Source organism: Rhincodon typus, chromosome 41 (assembly GCF_021869965.1).
Source record: "Rhincodon typus isolate 14 chromosome 41, sRhiTyp1.1, whole genome shotgun sequence".
Taxonomy (NCBI): domain Eukaryota; kingdom Metazoa; phylum Chordata; class Chondrichthyes; order Orectolobiformes; family Rhincodontidae; genus Rhincodon; species Rhincodon typus.
In genome coordinates this window covers 11,086,329-11,106,652 of record NC_063372.1, presented here as the reverse complement: position 1 = coordinate 11,106,652, position 20,324 = coordinate 11,086,329, and the positions used below count along the sequence as shown (strand labels likewise).

Below are 20,324 nucleotides of genomic sequence, written 5' to 3'. Positions count from 1 at the left end.
TGGCTCAAAGCAGCCGTAGATTGAAGGAGGTTTCAGTACAATTCAAACTCTGGACAACTGGCGGTTGAGTTGATCCCTCTACCACATTGCATAATGCATTCCATATTGTAGTTAAACTGTTAACCGATACACAGCCAAAGGGAATGAGACCTCCCCCAACTTCTTCATTAATTATCATAAAAACGAGTATTCTTTTGTGAATTCTGTACAGGTACAGAAGGAAATCGCTGGGGAATGAAAACCTCCAATTCCATTTTGATTTATCCCCTTTCTGCTCTCCTTACCCTTCCTTCACTTTTGCTGGATGGCATTACCTGTAAACAGGCTTTGCATGTGAATATCTAATTGGCCACATGCGTATTTACTGGTGATGGTTAGTCATTAAAAACAAAAGGTCTCACAGTGATTTGGTGATGGGGTAAAAACATGTTCAGTTGTGTGTGATACCACTTCTGGGTATGAAAATAAAAGCTGTCCACAACATGCTTCAAGGATTCAGACAGTGTGGATCAATTGCAGGTTAAAGCTTCATTTACTGAGCCTTAATTCACATTAATTGCAATTTCAATAAAGCTTGGGTTTTCCTCATCCTGACCTCCCTCATGATACCTCAGATGAGATTATTAGTTTAACACAAACAAGGGACATATTGATGCTCTGGATCCAATCACCTCTGAGCATCTATTGAGAGTGCCCAAGGCTCATTTCTGAGAGAGTGGCCCTATCCATGTGGATGGAACTCAAGCCCTGATTCCAAAACTTATCTCCTATATCACTCCAGTACCCCCTTTTAACTGCAAGCCACCTTCCTCTGTTTTAGCTAGGAGTTTGATTGCAGTGTTTTAAAAGTTTGTTTTGGTTTTTGAACCACAAACAAAGCTCTCATTTTTAAGCTTTACATTTTGTCACCCATTTCTAATTGCTCTCAAAATGCAGTGAGCCATCTAATTAAACCACTCCAGGCCTCATAGCAATTGAGTGGCTTGCTAGACCAGTCTTGCTGGATTGGGCAACCTCAACCTTGAGCTTGAGTAAGAATGTTGCCTGTGCTCCTTATTGGCCTTGAGAAGTTGGTGGTTTGCACTGATGTGGGCAACATGGAAACATGGGTGCCCTGAGTGATGTACAGGAGGATAGAAATTCCACAGACCCGGTCACTGAGTCACCCTTTATTTACACGTGCACAGTACTTGACACTGATCCAGCTCCCTCAGAGCCAGCTCTCAAAGTGAACAGAACCTCTGACAACAAGGTGCAGGGCTGGATGAACACAGCAGGCCAAGCAGCATCATAGGAGCAGAGAGGCTGACGTTTCGGGCCTAGACACTCCTGTTTATATCTGTCAACCAGGGCTCCCTGATTAGGCCAGGTTAACAGCCGTAATCGGGGAACTCATATTCAGTGAGGTCCACCTGGCTGACCTCGTTACAATCACTATAGCTACATCTTCAGGAGAGGGGAAATCAGTTGAAAGGGTGACTACATCCAGACCAGATGCAATGGTTTTTTGGTACAACATCATCCTTTTCTACTTCTGATTTTCCTGATATTTCTGCTACTGCATGTGGTAAGGAAATCTTTGATGCAGGTACACTTCAATGCATGTGGCATGTTGGTAAATGTTACTGGACTAGTTATGTAGGAGCCTAAACCCATGCTCTGGGATCATGGATTCAAATCCCACCATGGCAGATGATGGGATTTAAAGTTAGCTAATAAATCTAGAAATAAAAATTTAGTATAATCAATAATGATCATGAGAACTACTGGGTTGCCAGTAAAAACCCATCTAGTTCATTAATGTCCTTTAGAGAAGAAGGTTCTGGCCATCTTGGTGATTCCACAAACTGAACTGAACCAGCTGTATGAATGCTGCTTCTATAAGACCAGACTAGAAGCTGACTATTCTGTGCTAAGTAACTCGCCTCCTGACTTTCCAAAACCAGTCAGAAGTGATAGAATACTCTTCACTTACTTGGATGCGTTCAGCTCCAACAACACTTAAGAAGTTTAACACCATCCAAGAGAAAGCAGCCTGCTTGATTAGCACCACAGCCACCATCTTCAACATCCACTCCCTCCATCATCAACATACAGTGCTAGTAATGTGTACCATAAAAGGGCTTCCCAAAGTGGGCATCAAGACCATAAGTGGGGTCGCCAGCTGAAATGTTGCATTTGCAAGCTCTGAGGCAGCAATAGGCACCATGGAGCTAATACCACATAATAATAGCTATACACCCACTCCAAGAGGTCTTACTGAGGGGGATCATGCTAATTTTCAAACCTTAGAATTATAGTGGTACAGAGTATTAGAGGTCTACAGCACAGAAAAAGGCCCTTCGAGTCTGTGCCAGCCAAAAACAAGCACCTAACCATACTTGAGATGGGGTCACAGCAGAAGCACATTTGGACTGCAGAATGTACTGCAGGAATTCACCAAGCCTCCTTTGGCAGCACCTGCCAAACCCATGACCTGTAACATCTCAAAGATCAAGAGCAGCAGATGCATGGGAACACCACTACTTGAAAGTTCCCCTCCAAGCCCCACAGCATCCTGGCTTGCAAGTATATTAGCATTCCTTCAGTGATGCCAAGTCAAAAACCCTGGAACTCCCTCCCTACCAGCATGTGCTACACAGCAGACTGCGACGGATAGAAGGCAGCTTAGCACCACCTTTTCAAGGCAATTAGCAATGGACAATAAATTGCTGCCCTAGCTGTTGAAGCTAACTCCCATGAATGATTAAAGAAAAGGCTAGTTGACACATGCTGGCCTTGCTCTGGACCCAGGCTCTGTGGTTTGGGTGGTTTTCTTATGGATGAAAACAGGCATAACCAACATGAAACAAAAAAAACTTCAGTCCACATGTCATGGGGAAAACAGACAGAACTTTTAGCTAGTCCTAGTCAGTCTTTTAGCTACGTGTTTCTGCACAGAACACAATAGATTGCTACAGTAATACTTCATTTCTGTAAACATTACACTATATTTGCCTGTGAACACGAGCCTTACGAATGGGTCGAACCTTTGTCCCATCTAGCTCTGGCCCTGACCCAAATTTCTGGGTCAATAGCCCCATAAAGGTTCTGTAAGCAATAAAGAGTGCAGTTTGTGAATTGGAGCTGGTAGCATATGCAGACAGCAGTCTAACCTACTGCTGTAACTCTTTCTGCAGTGGTTGGTTGTTCTGCCACTGGCTAACAGAATTTCTATTAGTCAGTGCTGAATGCCACCCAAATTCTATTTATTTCTCTCTCCTCTCCACTCACTAAATCATCTTCCTTTCTGTATTGAAAACAATGATCTCTTGCTCGGCCTCAGTAGGTACCTCATTCCGACTACAGAGTCAGAAAATTGAGGATTTAAGTTTCACTCCAGAGACTTGAGCACATGATCCAAGTTGACATTCCAGTGCAATAGTGAAGTAGCACCCCACTGTCAGTGGATCAGTTCCAAAAGGGTACTGCACCGACAGAGGGTTGGTCCCAAGGGAGAGCTGCACTGTTGGAGGGGCAGTACTGAGGGAGTATCACCCCATCAGACGGTCAACACTCAGGGATGTTACCTTGTCACAGAAACATTACTGAGGGAGTGCTGCACTGCCAGGCAGACTCCATCTGTCCTCTCAGTTTTATTTTTAAAAGATCACAGGACATGAGAATCACAGACTAGGCCAGCATTTATTGCCCATCCCTAATTGCCTTTAAGAAGGTGCGGCTTCTTGAATTGCTGCAGTCCATGTGCTGTAGGTAGATCCACAATGCCCTTAGGAAAGGAATTCCAGGATTTTGACCTGACAACATTTAGGGAATGGTGATATATTTCCAAGTCAGGATGGTGAGTGGCTTGGAAGAGAACTCAGTGGTGTTCCTATGTGTCCTTCTAGATGGGAGTGGTTGTGGGTTTGGAAGATGCTGCCTAAGGAGTCTTGGTAAATTTCTGCACTACATCTTATAAATGCCACACACTCCTGCTACTATCTATCAATGCTGGAGGGAATAAGTGTTTGTTGATACGGTGCCAATCAGGTGGGCTGCTTTGTCCTGGATGGTGTTGAGTTTCTTGAGTGTTGTTGGAACTGCAACCACCCAGGCAAGTGGGGAGTATTCCATCACACTCCTGACTTGTGCCTTGTTGATGGTGGACAAGATTGGGGAGTCACAAGTTGAGTTACTTGCTGCTATATTCCTTGCCTTTGACCTGCTCTTGAAGCCATGGTATTTTATATGGCTAGTCCAGTTCAGTTTCACATCAGTTGCAAGTTGAATACAAAAGACCCAACGGACACTATTTAAAGAAGTGCAGGGGTGTCTCCCCAGTGTCCTGGTCAATACTTATCCCTCAACCTCTCGTCATTTTCTCTTCACTGTTTGTGAGAGTTTGCTGTGCAAATAATTGTCTGTGACATCTTCTAGATTACAACAGTGAGTACATTTCAAACAAAGAACTCAGCATTGGCTATACATCATTTTGGGACATCCTGAAGTTATTAATGGCAGCCTATAAATGCTTTATTTAATTTGACAGGCACAAGTTACCTCTTCACGATGCCAAAGTAAATGTTGGCAGGAATTAATCAGTGGAGGGCTGTAGGTAGACCTTCTCCTTAATGAAAGCAAAGTACTGCAGATGCTGGAGATCTGAAATAAAAACAGGAAGTGCTGGAGAAACTCAGCAGGTCTAGCAGCATCTGTGGAGAGGGAAACAAAATTAATGTTTCAACTCCAATGACTCTTCTTTGGAACCCTCCTGGCTCCTCTCCTTACTTCACACCCAGTATCCAGCAGGGATGGATGAATAGTGACCAGGAGCAAGAAGTAGGTCAGCAGAAACTGATTGAAATGCCCCTTAACATTACCTCAGTGAAGACTCCAAACTCAGGCCACTGTTGGACAGCAAAAACATGTCTGCTGAGTGTAATAAATAAAGGTCTCTTGTATTCAGTCCGTAAAGAGGAATGAAATGTAACTAGTTTTGAGAGTCTTACCCTGTACGTCTAATATCAGCAAGTCTGCCATTACTAATATTTAAAAGCTTACCTTAGCACCTCTAAAGATGAGCATTTCATTTTTACTGTTTTTAAATCTTGTTATGATCTGTTTTATTTTCAAATGATTAGTGCTTTTGTTAAAACATGGGGACAGTAGCACAGTGGCCTGGGATAATAGGTCTGGGATAAAAAGCTAGTTTCAATGACTTACAAAACAACCAGCCTGTTTAATTCACTATGGTCTGTGGTTGTGGTTTTTGGATCATTCATGGGATGTGGGCATTGCTGGCTAGGAGAGCATTTATTACCCACCCCTAATTGCCCAGGGGGTTGTTAAGAGTCACCAACGTTGCTGTGGGTCTGGAGTCACATGTAGGCCACAACAACACATTTCCTTCCCTAAAAGGACATTTTGAACCAGAGGAGTTTTTATAACAATTGACAATGGTTACCTGGTCACCATTAGCTTCTAATTCCAGATTTTTATTGTATTCAAATTTCACCATCTGCCCTGAGGGGATTTGAACCCATTTCCTGGAAACAAGTTTAGGTGCTGGATTACTAGTCTGGTGACATTACCACTATACCACCAATTCCCCTGAGTGTGTGTGTGTGTGTGTGTGTGTGTGTGTGTGTGTGTGGAGGGTTGGTTGGAATCTGCCATCCTTGCCCAGTCGGATCTGTAGTGTATAACTGGATAATCTCATTCTAAACAGACAAAGATTCAAAAATCAAAATTATAAAATATTTTAAATTATCAATACAATGTACACATGCCTAAAAGAATTTCAAATCGTTGCACACATTTACACTGAAGGTCAAACAAATGCACACAAAACAACCATATCTACTGATACTAGTGTCTCAGATACAAAATGAGGATAAATTGTCAAAATTCCCTTTCGAGGAAGACAAAACTAAGACTTGAAATTAAAAGAAGATCATTGCCCAGATTTGAATGGAATTGATCAGTGAGCAGGACACTAGGTGACATGGTGATGATGATGTATTTCAGGAAGGAGTGTAGTGTTGTTGTCTGTTGGACTGTGTTTCGGTCACTGGCTGAAGTGCTCCAACAAATCATTTTTGCAACTTCTAAAAAAAGAACTATTTGTACCCAACAGATGTAGTGGTGTTATTCACCTTCCTGTTTTCAAATAAATTTCTGGCAACCATAATCTACCAGCACTGCTCTCTCAAGGTCACCACCTCAGCCATTAATAAATCCCTGAATTCAACTTGTTTTATTTACCAGGAATATGGTGTGATTAATTTTTAAAACAGCTGCTTTCATTATTTTATTTCAATTATTTGCAACAGTTTGTGTAATATATTCAGTGCAAATTAAATTATTTGTACAACCACCCTGAAAATGGGGGCCACACCATCTAGCCAGAGGGGCTTATTAAACAAAAATCAGTATATCCCCTTGCCAATGCATCCATGCCCTCAGCATTGTAACCCAGTAATAAAAACTAAATTAAGGTGGACTAAAATCTTTTCAACCTGGTCTGCCCTTCCTAGCTTAGTCAATAAATATTGTCCCATATTTTTGCAGTTTGAGAGAGTTTTCACTTTCCAAGATGACTTCCAAATGAAATGGTCCCCAGATTTCAACATAGTTGATTGTGAAACATCTTGAAATTTTTCAAAGACATGGTAAGGTAATAATATATATGTGATGTACAGTCTTTTCTCCAATTACCACGAGCATTTAGACCTTGTGGCCTCAGCTGTTGGGCTGCACTGGTCATATTCGTGGATTCAACTCTGGGCTGACAATGGCCCACTCATGATTCCCCCTCAAAATGGCTAAATGATATAATCTGATTTGGCAAGTTTCTTTTTCTTAGTTTTAACTGTGAAAGAGTCCTGTGGACATGGTCATCTGTCAATAAATTGTAGATTGATTTCATGCTCTGGCACCAGCAGAGTTCGAGTCATTGGCTTTACGATGCCTCCCTTAAACTCTGGTCTCACCTCAAAGTGGATTAGAATCTGAAAAAAAATAAACAAAATGCACCACCATGAAATATTGTGAATGCTGGCAGATAATTGGAGATGTCAAGACTGAGATTGATGAATTTTTCAGCAGGTAGGCAAGGGATATGGAGCAAAGGCAAGTAAATCAAGTTGAGTTAGGTCCAGATCAGCCATCACCTAGCTGAGTTGTGGAGCAGGCTGAAGGAGCTGAATGACCTCCTCCTATTCCTAGTTATTGATAAAACCATCATCTAGAAATGATTTAACAAGCCAGAAGCCAATGCAAATCTTACACATACTACTGAGTCAGCTAGTGCTATAACTATTTCACTTAAAAATATTAAATATCATGGCCATGAAACAATAAACCCATTTTCTATTGTGCCCAGCACAGTCTAAATTCCCCAACTTACTCGAGCCAGTGCTAGGTAGATCTCTAACTCTGCAATTCTTCTTCCAATGCAGCTCCTCTTGCCAAATCCAAATGGGATGGATGCATAGGGATGAAAACTCTGATCCTTGTGAAGCCATCGTTTGGGCTGAAAGCAGTCAGGATTGGGGAAGATTTCCTTATCTCGTGAGGTTGCATAGTGACACAGCGTAATCAGAGTCTGTTTAGAAGAGTGAAGACCATTCAGAATTATCGAGGCACCATCAGAACAATGATCAGCTATCAAAACACATGGCCACCATGAGGGTGCAGCAGTATTTCCATGCAATGTACCTCAAATAGACACAGGTGGTAGTTCACATCTTCAAGGTCAGTGAAAGAACAAAGCGCTTTGTTGGATCTTGTGGAAGAATTTTTTAAAAATTAACCTGCCACCTAAAGGTGTTGGTTATGGTTGAATTTGCTGCCCAATGTAAGAATTACTTGTGAAATCTCATTTCATTTGCTATTTTATACAGTCAGTCCTCATTTTAAGCTGCATCATTTCTGTGTTGCTCTGCTTTCATCTCACAGTTATAATGAGTGTGCTTAATATCAAGGCTGCTGCTTCAGTGTTGTTTTACACTAGGACAAATGTCAGAAAGGTCACCACCCTTGTCCACCCCAGTCCAACACAAGCACCTCCACCTCATAGAACAAATGTAATATTGCATAATGTGATCAGTGCCATTTTGGAGCAGGGTCTCCTACTCCCTGGCTCTCTTCCACATCTCATCTCTCTCCTGCTCACAGCCCCCCTCATTCCCTTTCTTCATCTCTACATCCCTATCTTAGGCCGTTACTCACAGCAAGCGTTCAGGAGACGGAAGCAGCGATCAGGAAGGTTGGCAGGTGGGAGAAAGAAGCAATGAGCAGGAGAGGCTGGTGGGTAAATTGGCAATGGGAGGCAAGTAGAAAGAATTAGCTTTTTTTTGTACTTTAAATATTTTTTAAAAAGTTATTTCATTTACAAATTTAGGAATTTAAGAATTTATTTCAACTTACAGTTTATGATTTTTTTTCTGATGAGAAAGGTTCTGTAAGACTTAACTACAGCTTTTACATTGGTTTTGATGGGAAAACCTGATTCGCTTAAAGTTGTTGCAATTCTTAGGAATGATACAACAACATTAAGTGAAGATTTACTGCACTGTTTCATGTATGTAGTAGAGATCTTAAAGGGATTTGATAAGTAAACAATTATTACATTTAAGACTATGAAAGAGATTAGTAGGGTAGATACTGAAATGTTTCCACTTGTTTGGGGAAGTCCAAATCAAGGTGGGTGTAAAATGTAATCTAATCACGAATAAATCCAATAGGGAATCCTTTAGGGAGAGGGAGGGAAATGTTTAGGGAGGAAATTCCAGACCTTAGGGCTTTGGCAGATGGGGACTCCCCATACCCTCTGGATTTAAACAAAAATCTTACAAACCTCTACGCTGCTTACTTTTTGGGGAATGATGTATTCTCCAATTTGGATATCTTTATCTGGAATCACACGAGCATTTCCTGGGATTACAGGATAAAGCCTAAAAAAGGTGGAAAAATGGTACATTACATGCATGGTTTAGTCAGAATTCCCTCATGTACTCCTGATGTCATTGGCCATTTCTCTCATCAGTGTGTTGGCTTCTGATGATGGACATCTGCGCTTGAGAGTTGAATACTTTGTCTGCTTTTGACCAGTGTTGGCATCAGGCACTGCCCACTTGGGGAACAGCTCCCTTTAATCTGCACCATTGATGTACCTCTGCTCCAACCTCAGAACAATGCCCCGACTGCCATTTGCTCACTTCGCATACCAGCCATGCCAAAAAGTAGTAACATTTCTAGAAAACTCCCAACAAATTCATGCTCGTTCTCTACAGATGAAAGGTAAATGAACTTTCAGATCTTCCATTGTTTCCAATTGGGCGCTGACCTCTGTTAATTTTTTTGATAAGTTGCTGTTCCTTCATTGAGGGAAAATAAACAAGTTTGCATTTGGTTTTCAGGTCAGAATTTGTACTTGCGTCTTGCAGACACAAATTCTTGGGTGCAACAACAGAGATGCTGGACAGAGGATGAAGCATATCAAGGGGACACCCATGTTAACAAGGTAACAACACTTATTCTTTAACCTCACCTCAGTACTTCCTTCACAACAGCTTTCATGAGGGACATCTTTGCCACATCAGTGGCTGAGGGAATATGCTTGTCTCCAACTATCGCTTTGATTTCTCGGTGGAGGGCTGTCTGAATGTCTGGGTGCCTGGACAACTCATATAATGTCCATGACATTGTGCTGGAAATCTATAGGAAACAGAGAGAAAGAGAACATGGAGCAATGTGATACTGGTGCTGAAAGGAAGGTGAACCATCTAGTGTAGCAATGAGTGATACAGGTAAGAAAGTCAACTCTCAGTCTCTGCTTTTAGTTCTCAACTAGTGTTACAAATGTGCTAAATGTCCTTAAGCTTACATGAGAAACTATTTACCAATGCCCCCTGCCCCAGTTCCCATGATTGGCAGAAGACAGGACTGGATTTGGGTGTGATGCTTCTGTAATGGAATAACCTGCCAACACTGACATTGATAGACAATAATATTTGTTAGGGTGGACATTGAGCATTCCATCCAATCCAGCAGGTTCCCACCCAGTGAGCTCCGACAGAATTACCCCAATGAGTTTTACAGAGTTTGAACACCACAAAAACTAATATTGACAAGCACTTACTGTGTCTACACCAGCGAGTAACAACTCTGTGACATTGCCATAAATAGTTTTCATGGGGAGATTCTGCGATGACAGAAAGTAAGTCAGGTATTTCCCCTCGATTGGCTCCTTTCTAGCTACTTTCTGTTGAATTTCAGCCATCCTTCGGTCTATGTGTCCTTTAGCTGAAAAATAGTTGCAACATGGGTTCAAGGATAATGCTGTGGAGAACAGCACTTTATCTAGTTTGCACTGACCAGTGAATCTCTGTTGGAATAGCAACCTGGAGGAACACAACACCGCTCCTGGCACAATCTAATGTTCTAAGTGGAATTGTACATAAACCCTTCCAGAGGAAGTGTTTGATTTCGGTATAGCACAGTGGTGTTATTTTCAAACCTGATCACTCCTTACATGAAAAAATAAAGGACTTTCTCATCTCATTGAGGGAATTACAGTACCCAGGAACTCGGCACCAGCATATTAGTACCAGATTTTGCTTGTTTTTTTTTGTTGCTGCTAAAGATTTCAGGTGATTGGTAAAAGATCTTGGGAGAGGGAGATGAGTTTAAAACACTGAGTTTTTGTGATCTTCTCCTCTAGTGTAACATTGTATGTTTATTATTCTGCTTAATGATTTTCCCTTGTGCCTACTGCCATGGAACTTCCAACAACTCCCTTGCCCTTTTTCTCTCTCACCCTATGTAGCATCTTCATTGTCCAAGGCTTGGTAAATCAGAGCTTGTGCCAAGAATATCACTCCAGGTTAAGGCAACAAAGCAGTCTTCAAGAACTCTCTCAGGTGATACAAGGATTGAATCCATGCTCTTGGCGTTATTTTGCACTATGCTGTAACTGACTGAGCTAACGGACCCCTTCCCACTCCCAGTTGTAAAGAGGCAATTATAGCTTTCATACTGTATTCAAATTCACCGGAGGAGGAAAAGTAATTGAGAAGTTCTGCTGATTGAGCAGCACTAGAGATTCCCAGCAATCTGCACCACAATGACACACTCTGAGCTATGTCATAGACCACATGCTGCTTCCACTGTGAGCACCTGTCTGCCAGCACTGCAAAGGGCACCATCACCCTCAACTCTGGGAACCTGCCAGGCTGGAAGTGCAGACATTTGGATGTATAAAGCAGGACACAGACACCGGGGTAGGTTTTTACTTTTAGTTGGACACTGAATGATAGGCACTGAATGCCAAACGGTGTTAGCTTTAAAACCGGCAGTTTCCTTACCCTTTCACTGTATTCTTTTCTCTCTTTTCAAATACTGACCCAATTTAATGTGAGTTAATTTTACAGTCTGCTGTTTGTGGTGAAACATGATCAACATCCCTCCTACATCCTTGTCTGCTTCCTCAGCCCACAGCATTGAACTGTGCACCAACTCCACTGCCACTCAAAACATCTCAAATTACCAAAAGAAAACATGTAATCCCAGCAGGCAATAAATTTGCACCAAGGTTTTGGATAGATTTTGTGCAGAAACTTTGGCATTGCCATGGTGATGAGTGTCATTTGAAACATGGTGTTAATCGATTGGATAAAATCTTCTGTTTCCTTGGGAACATCAGACTTGAGGCAGCCAATCCGTGTCTCAAAGAGCACTGAAGAGATACCTGGAAAAATTAGCAGAGGTGAACAGAGATTACTGCTTTGAAAGTTTAAAAACTAGCTCAGTAATCTCAATATTATTTGGGGCTGATTGGTTTAAAACATTATTCTGTTAGTCCTGGAACCTGAACTTAGCCACATCTCACAGAAGGCCTTTGGATTTTGTTCCACTTTCAGGAATGTGAACTCCCTGAGCTGCTCCCTCCTGCTTAAGCTTGTTAATTCTTGGGTCCACAGGCCAACTCTGCATTTTATCAAGTTAATACTTTATCCCACACCCACGCTGACCTCCCTGTCCTTGTCCTCCTGCACTGTTCCATTGAATTGAAGAACCATAGCAATGTTGTAGCACAGAAGGAGGCTATTCAGCCCAGCATCTATGTCAGCTAAATAAACTAGCTGCCCATTCTCATTCCACTTTTCAGCCCCTGGTCTTTAGCCTCGCTAGTTACAGCATTTCAGGTGCAGATCCAGGTTCCTTTTAAATGACCTGAATTTAACTGAGTTTCTGCCAGACTGAGCAGCGAATTCCAGACACTGATCACTCTCTGGGTGAAAATGTTTTTCCTCATGTCCCACTAATTCTTTTACCAATTGCCTTAAATCTGCACTCCATGGCAATTGACCTCTCTACGTGGAGAAACAGGTCTTCCCCGTCCACTCTATCCAAGCCCTTCATTATTTTGTGCACTTTAATTAAAGCCACTCCTTAGCCTAAACTGTTCTAAGAAAAACAAACCTAGCCTATCTAAACTTTCCTCATACCTACAATTTTCAAGACCAGACAACTTTCTTGTAAATCTTCTCTGCACACTCTCCAGAGCAATTATGACCTTCCTGTAATACGGTGACCAGAATTGTACACAGAACTTCAGTTGTGGCCTAATCAGTGTTTTATAATAGTCCAGCATTGCATCCCTGTCCCTTGCATTCAATACTTCACTCAATGCAGAAAAGCACCCCCATACCTTCTTTACCACTTTATCTACCTGTCCTGCCATGTTCAGAGATGTCTGAGCATGCACTCCAAGGTCTCTCACTTCCTTTAGCCTTCTCAAAACCCTGCTATTTATTATGTATTCCTTTCATTTGTGTATGCCCCCCAAATGCATTACCTCACACTTCTCTGGATAGAATACCATTTGTCACTTTTCCTCACACTCAATAATTGATATCTTCTTGCAGTCGACAGTGATCCCCTCTATTACTATAAAACTACCCAGCCAACTTGTGTTGTCTGCAAATTTCCCAATCATGCCTCCCATATTTAAGTTTTAATCATTAACACACATCACAAACAGCAAGGGACCCAGCACCGATCCCTGTGGACCACCACTGAAAAACACTTTCCATTCACAAAAATATCTATTGACCGTGTCCTTTGTTTCCTGTCATTGAGCCAACTTTGCCACGTTCCCTGTATCTGATAGGCTTTAATTTTTCTGACAGCAATGTGGGACCTTGTCAAATGCCTTACTAAAATCCATATAGACAACATCCACCACACTACCCTCATCAATCCTCCTTGTTCCACCTTTTGTGTCCTGCCCTCTTTATCCTGCCTGAAAACTCTATCCAGGGATGTTCAGCAGCCTTGTCTCTTTTAAACCAGATTATATGATATCATATTATCTGTGCTCTCAGCTCATTGGCTTTATTCACTATACTCTTCATGTCTATGTGTATACGGTATATCTTTTAATGCTGCCAGTTCTCTTTGCTGTACATTTTTAACCTCTGCCTTCTCATCTCCCAGGCACTTTAATGCTTTTGGGACTCAATAATAAGTCAACAATTTCAGATCATCACCTCTGCCCCTATTTGTTCAGTGCTGTTGGTGATTCTGTTGATGTAATTTATATCATCTCCAACCCAATCTTTTGTCAATTTACTTGGTCCACTATCACCCCATTTTGCCTTTCACCATCGTCCCTTGTCATTCAATGCCTTGGCCTTCCACGCTATCATAAACCTTCCTTTTTTTTCCTTTCCATCTGCTCTTCATCATTCCCTGCCTTTGTACTTGCTTTAAAATATTTTACATGGTAATGACCAGATCATTAGTTTCAGTAATGTTCCTTCAGGTACAAGAGATGTGACTGGATAGCAGTCATCAATTTTCACTTTTAATTTCAAGTTTTCCAACAATTCACAAGATGTGGTTCATTGACCAGGACATCTGATTATTATCAGATGAACAGGAGTTTTTGTCGGAAAAAATGATAACCTAACACCTGGTGGAAAGCCCACAGGATTGGGTGCATTGCTGATTTTATACCCTGTCCAGATTTATTGTTGAGTGAATTAACTGAGAACCATGTTGAATGGGTGTAAAAGGACATAAGGATCTATTGAGAGGATTGAACAGCATGATAGCTCAGTGGTTAGCAGTGCTGCCTCACAGTGCCAGGGATCCAGATTAGATTCTAGCCTTAGGCAACTGTGTGGAGTTTGCACATTTTCCCCATGTCTGCATGGGTTTCCTCTGGGTGCTCCGGCTTCCTCCAACAGTCCAAAGATGTGCAGGTTAGGTGGACTGGCTATGCTAAATTGTCCATAGGTCCAGGGATGTGTAGGGTAGGCGGATTAGCCATGGGATATGTAAGGTAGGGAAGTGGGTCTGGATGGGATGCTCTTCAGAGGGTTGGTGTGGACTTGATGGGCTGAATGGCCTGCTCCCACACTGTAGGGATTCTATGAATTACATTCTCTGTCCTTTCCCCTCTTTCTATAAGTAGCCCTTACCTTCTAATCCAAACTTATAAAACTCTTCTGCCAGATCCTTCACCAAGACCTGGTCGTTCTTGGTTTGTTGGTGCCGGAGCCTGTGGATCAGGTCAGTGACAACTTCATTGAGGACACCACCGTACGCCTCCACTTCCTTTGGTTTCAACATGTGTTTGCTGAGCATGCTGCGGAGCCTCTGCCACTCCTCTCCTTCCCTGCAAGAAAGAAAGCCCTTAACACAGCAGAACTAACAGCAATGGCCAAACAGCTTGCTGCTTACAAGGTCAGAAGGTCACAAGGTATCTTTATATACATTAACCATCACTATCGTTTATGAGGTAAGAGATCACTGACAGTTTGATATAGTTGGGTCAACAGAAGAGAGGCCATTTGACTCATTCCACCTGTGCTAATGCTAACTTTTCAAATGAGCCTAATCTAATCTAATTCCTTTTTTCCCTGCTCTTCCACTGCATTCTTTTTATATTCTTCCTTTTAAATACTTATCTAATTCACTTTAACGTGGCATTAGAATAGGAAAGAAAAAGAACTTGCATTTTTTTACAATGCCTTTTACAACTTCCAGACATGCCAAAGTGCTTTACAGTCAATTAAGTATTTTTGAAGTCACTGTTGTGGTGGAAGACCTCTCAAAACTAATTTGCATCCAGGTAACTTCCACAAACAGCACTGTGATAATGATCAAATCATCTGATTTAGTGATGTTGGTTGAAGGATAGATATTGGCCAGGATTCCAAGGAGAATTCCCCTGCTATTCTTCAAAATGGGGGCTGTGGGTTTTTGTTTTATCCTCCTGAGGGGGTCAGTGGGATTTTGGTTTAATGTCTCATCCAAAAGGCAAATTAACTGATGCAGGACTACATGCAAAGGGAACAGGCATTGGAGATGGGTCAGTAAGAGGTGGTATCAATTATCTGATCTCTTCCCACTTTGAGCACAGCTCCCTGTTGGAAGAGTGAGGTGGCAAATTGGCAATTTATCCTGCACTGTCTACCTCTCATAGTAAAGCATTCAATGTACAACTAACATGGGGCTCTCGTAGTGTAGTGGTAGCGTCCCTATCTCTGGGCCAGGAGTCCTGGGTTCAAGTCACACCTGCTGAAAAGGCGTGTAATAATACCTCTGAACAGGTGATTAGAAAAGATCTGTACAACTAACATCCTCTGTGGAAAAAATGTCTTTGATATTAATCCATCATTCAATTGGTAATGAGAGCAGTAGAACAATGTTCGATGTCAACTTAAAATCCTGATGTAAAACTCGCACATCCTCTAGTCCTTTCTCCCTTATACATTTAGCCATCTTCACCTTAAATACAGCTATACAATTCAGCTCAACTATTTCTTATGGCAGTAATTTTGAGATTCCGACAACTCTCTGGGGAAAGACATTTCTGTTGGATTCCCTTAAAGTTTATTTGTGACTATCTTATATTTATGGTCCCTAGTCTGGTCTCTACCACAGGTGGTGGCTTTTTTCTCACTTCTTTTCTCTCTTTTCTACAATCAGTCTTTCACGACCTGACTCCCCAAAAGCCTGTCCACCATCTATAAGGCACAAGTCATGAGCGTGATGGAATACTTCCCACTTGTCTGGATGGGTGCAGCTCCAACAACACTCTCAAGAAGCGTGATACATGACAAAACAGCCCCCTTGATTGGCACCACATCCACAAACATTCACTCCCTCCATCACTGACACTCAGTGGCAGCAGTGTGTACCATCTATAAGATGCACTGCTGCAACCCACCAAGGCTGTTTTTGACAGCACTTCCCAAACCCACTACCTCCACAATTGAAGATAAATGCAGCAGGTGCATGGGAACACCAATGCCTGCAAATTCCCCTCCTAGTGCCACACATCATTCTGACATGGAAATATGTCACTATTTCTTAAGTGTTGCTGGGTTAAAATCCTGGAACTCCTTCTCACAGTACTGTGAGTGTCCCTACATGCCATGAACTGCAACAGTTCAATAAGGCAGCTCACTATCATGTTCTCCAAAGCAATTAGTAATGAGCAATGAATGTCCCAACCAGCAATACTCACATCCTGTGAATTAATTTTTTAATAAAGTGTTTGCTGATTTTCTGTTGAGAGCAGTGGAACATGTATTTTGGAGCTATGCTTTAAGCGCAGAGCTCAGTTTGGAAGCCTTATTATTCAGCCCTTCAGTCTATCAACTGAGGGGCAGAACCAGCAGGCATGCGAGTCATTTCTTCTTTTTGCTTATAACTGCACCCATTGTGCTTTTGTTTTCACCGTAAAGCTTTTGGCAAAGGACTGAAAGCAACACGCAAATTAATCACGACTAAGAAAGAAAATCACCAACTGTCTCTGGGTCATGTGGCTGGCAACAGATCCATGGAAATGTTAAAAACCTCCAGGAATGGCCAGGAATCAGCAGATAGTAGTGACCCTATGTGATTACTGTCACCCCATGTTAACTTATCAATGCAGTATTCCTGTTCCCAAGGAGCAAGTACTGTAGAAGAGTGTGGAAGCTAGTAAACCTTGGTTTCAATTGATCAAGAGGTTATTATTTCCGTAGCTATTGCACTGTCAATGTTTTACAGTCAAGACTTAAGGGGCTAATTAGCCTCCTCATGTTCCTGTGCTTAAGTCAATCAGCTTTGATCAATGTTGAGCGATGTCTTCCTACCGTCATTTGCCTTCAAACTATTGAAACTGTCATGTAGGTCAATGTGGCAGTCATTTATGCACAGCAAGATCCCACAACATGGAAGGATAAGCAGTGATGTCTGTTCAATAAGGGATGTTGGCCAGGAAACCATGAAAATTCCTTGTTGTTCTTCAAATTGTGCCAGGAAATCTGAACCAATGAAATATACTTCTGTGAAGCAACCTGAGATATTAAATCAAACCACTATAAAAATACTAGTTGTTATTGTTCTATTTAATGTCTCATCCAAGCAGTTGAAAAGTCACATTCTCCAGCTATCAGTTGCACTTGGGGGCTGTTTCACATAAAAACATACACACACTCGTTTCTTTTACATCTGCTGTAACTTCAGAGTTGATTTGGTTGTACTCACGCTGTGAGGAGTCCATAAGCATGTCCTCTATATTGTCTGTAATCTTTCCAAGATGATAAATCAGAACGGATTGGAAGTGTCCCTTCCTGCCGCAAGACTTGTTCGATTAATGATGGATCTGCAACATGTACTGTCAAGATAGGCCCAAAACGTGCCTTCCACACAGGACCATACTTTGCCTTCCCCTCCAGCTAACAAGCAAAAACAAAGCAGTGAAGACATTGGCAGTATGATCCTTCAGCCCTTCAGATTCCAGTTCAATGAGAGTCAGCAGGTCAGCGGGTGTTGATGGAGTTATCAAACATTAACATTTTTAAAAGCAAAGTACTGTGGATGCTGGAGGTCTAAAATATAAACAAAGGTTTTCCCCTGGACCATGAGAGGCTGAGGGGTGACCTTATAGAGGTTTATAAAATCCTGAGGGGCATGAATAAGGTGAATAGCCAAGGTCGTTTTCCCAGGATGGGGGGAGTCCAAAAGTAGATTTAAGTTGAGAGGGGAAAGGTATCAAAGGGACCTAATGGGAAACTTTTTCACACAGAGGGTGGTGCGTGTATGGAATGAGCTGCCAGAGAAAGTGGTGGAGGTTGGTACAATTACGACATTTAAAAGGCATCTGGATGGGTGCATGCACTGGAAAGGTTTAGAGGAATATGGGCCAACTGCTGGCAAATGGGACTAGATGAATTTAGGATATCTGGTTGACATGGACGAGTTGGATTGAGGGTCTGTTTCCGTGCAACTCTATGTCTTCTATGCTGGAGAAACCCAGCAGGTCTGGCAGCATCTGAGGAGAGAGAAGTAGAGTTAATATTTTGGGTGTGATACGATATGACTCCTTTCCGGAACTGAAAGGAACTGGAAAATTGTGTTACTTTTTATGCTATTGAGGCAAGGAGAGGAGAAGCAAGTGAAACAAATGTTGAGAGTGGCCAGAGCAAGAGGCAAATTAAGTGTTAATAGGAGTAGAGGAGGGATATAGGTGAGGAATAGATATTAATGCTAGGTACTAATTGCAGAAAATAGATTAGCTATTTTGAGAGCAAATCCATGCAAACAAGACACTTTTTTGGGAGAAGTGGGTGTAATCAAAGTGGAGGACATGTTCATGTTCAAGTTCTTGAACTCGGTGTTGAGTACTGAAGACAGTGAAGTGCCTGCATGGAAAGTGAGGTGCTATTCATCCAGCTTGCATTGGACTTCACTGAAACATGTTGGCAGGCCCAGGATGGAAACATTAGCATGAGAACAAAATGGTATATTGAAATGGCAGATGACTGATAGGTCAGGGTCATTACACACCAAGGAGAGAGTTTCACAAAGCAGTCACCAGTCTGCAATTGGTCTCACCAATGTAGAGGAGATTGCATTGTGAGCAGCAAATGCAATAGACTAGATTGAAAGAAGTACAAGTAAACTGCTGTTTTACTTGGAAGGAGTGTTTGGGGTCTTGGACAGTGAGGAGGGAGTTGGTGAATGGGGAAGTGTTACACCTTCTGTGATTGTGTGGGAAGGTGCTGTGAGCGGGGCAGAGATGGTGGTGCTGATGGTGAGATGTTAGGAGTGACAGAGGAGTGAACCTGGATGTTCCAGACGGAATGGTCCCTGTAGAATGCTGACAAGGGAGGGCAACATGTGTTTGGCAGTGGCATCCTGTTGGAGGTGGTGGAAATGGTGGAGGATGATCTTTTGAATGCAGAGACTGGTGGGGGAAAGTGAGGACAAGGAGAAGGAGTGAGGGCAGAATTGTGCAAAGTTGGTCAGACAAGGCTGAGGCCCCTGTAGTAGGTTTAGATGACTGCCAATAGCGGGTAGATTGCTACTCTGTTGCATTATGTAGCTCTATCGTCTGGAAACTTAAGCCACAACTGAGATATCATTCAGAAGATAGTGAAATTATGTGCAGAATTACATTTAAATTCAGTTACTTTTGAATTTTATTTGGAAAGTTAGTGACAATAGACTGGAAATGTGATATTCAAATACATTTTCCTTCAACGATTGCACCATTATTAAAATAGCAGACATTAATGAAGAAAAACTTTTTAATATGCACTGATTACTAACATTAAATTTCTACCTTTTCAACTTTTAAAGAGGGAATCATATACAAGAATTCTCATCCTTTATACAGTATCTTTCCATTCAAACGTGCAGGTTAAGTGGATTGGCTGTACTAAATTGTTCATAGTGTCCAGGGATGCGCAGGCTAAATGGATTAGCCATGGGAAATGCAGGGTTATGGGGATAGGGTAGGGGTGGGTGGGTACGGGTGAGATGTTCTTCAGAGGGTCGGTGTGGATTCGATGGGCCAAATGGGTTGCTTCGACATTGCGGAGATTCTACGATTCTATTAAATTCCAGTCTTCGTAGTACGACTATTCAGTGCTGGCACTACGATCAGATTCCAGATTTAAATATGACTTATTGCAGAGTTACCTTGTCCTTACCTGCATCTCATGTAACCTGGCCAGTCCTTTCTTGAAGAACAAATCATGTGCAAACCGTACAGCGCTAGGACCCGGCATCTCAGACATAGTTCTCAAGCTCTTCGTCTCTTGTTTCTTGGACAAGGCAGATTTCACCATTTCTGTAACGTACCTGCAACAGACAGGGAATCGGTTGACCATCTTTAGGACGAGGGACATTGTAGTCGTTCTGTAAACAAAGCAATGCAATCCTTCTCACCTTCATTCACATAGTCTTTATACCGCTGCAGCACTGACAGCTCAACCAAATTTGGTGGCAAGGAAACGGCCTTGACTGACAGCGTAGGTGACCAGTCGGAA

The 20,324-nt window shown here is 42.1% G+C and overlaps 1 protein-coding gene and 1 long non-coding RNA gene across 2 annotated transcripts; one reads left to right on the top strand and one right to left on the bottom strand.

Moving 5' to 3' along the window:
* Window positions 1-5,727: 5,727 nt before the first annotated feature.
* Window positions 5,728-20,183, bottom strand: LOC109925523 (25-hydroxyvitamin D-1 alpha hydroxylase, mitochondrial). The gene is made up of 9 exons (XM_020525460.2): window positions 19,986-20,183; window positions 17,536-17,726; window positions 14,475-14,671; window positions 11,534-11,734; window positions 10,127-10,290; window positions 9,536-9,702; window positions 8,858-8,939; window positions 7,391-7,588; window positions 5,728-6,992 (listed from the first exon to the last, which is right to left on the bottom strand). Exons 1-9 carry the CDS (start codon window positions 20,181-20,183, stop codon window positions 6,879-6,881), a joined length of 1,512 nt encoding a protein of 503 aa, XP_020381049.2. The 3' UTR covers window positions 5,728-6,878.
* LOC125487406 lies at window positions 7,580-17,375 on the top strand. The gene is made up of 4 exons (XR_007265879.1): window positions 7,580-7,737; window positions 9,405-9,508; window positions 14,509-14,755; window positions 16,749-17,375. It is a non-coding gene; the product is annotated as an uncharacterized LOC125487406 (long non-coding RNA).
* Window positions 20,184-20,324: the final 141 nt, after the last annotated feature.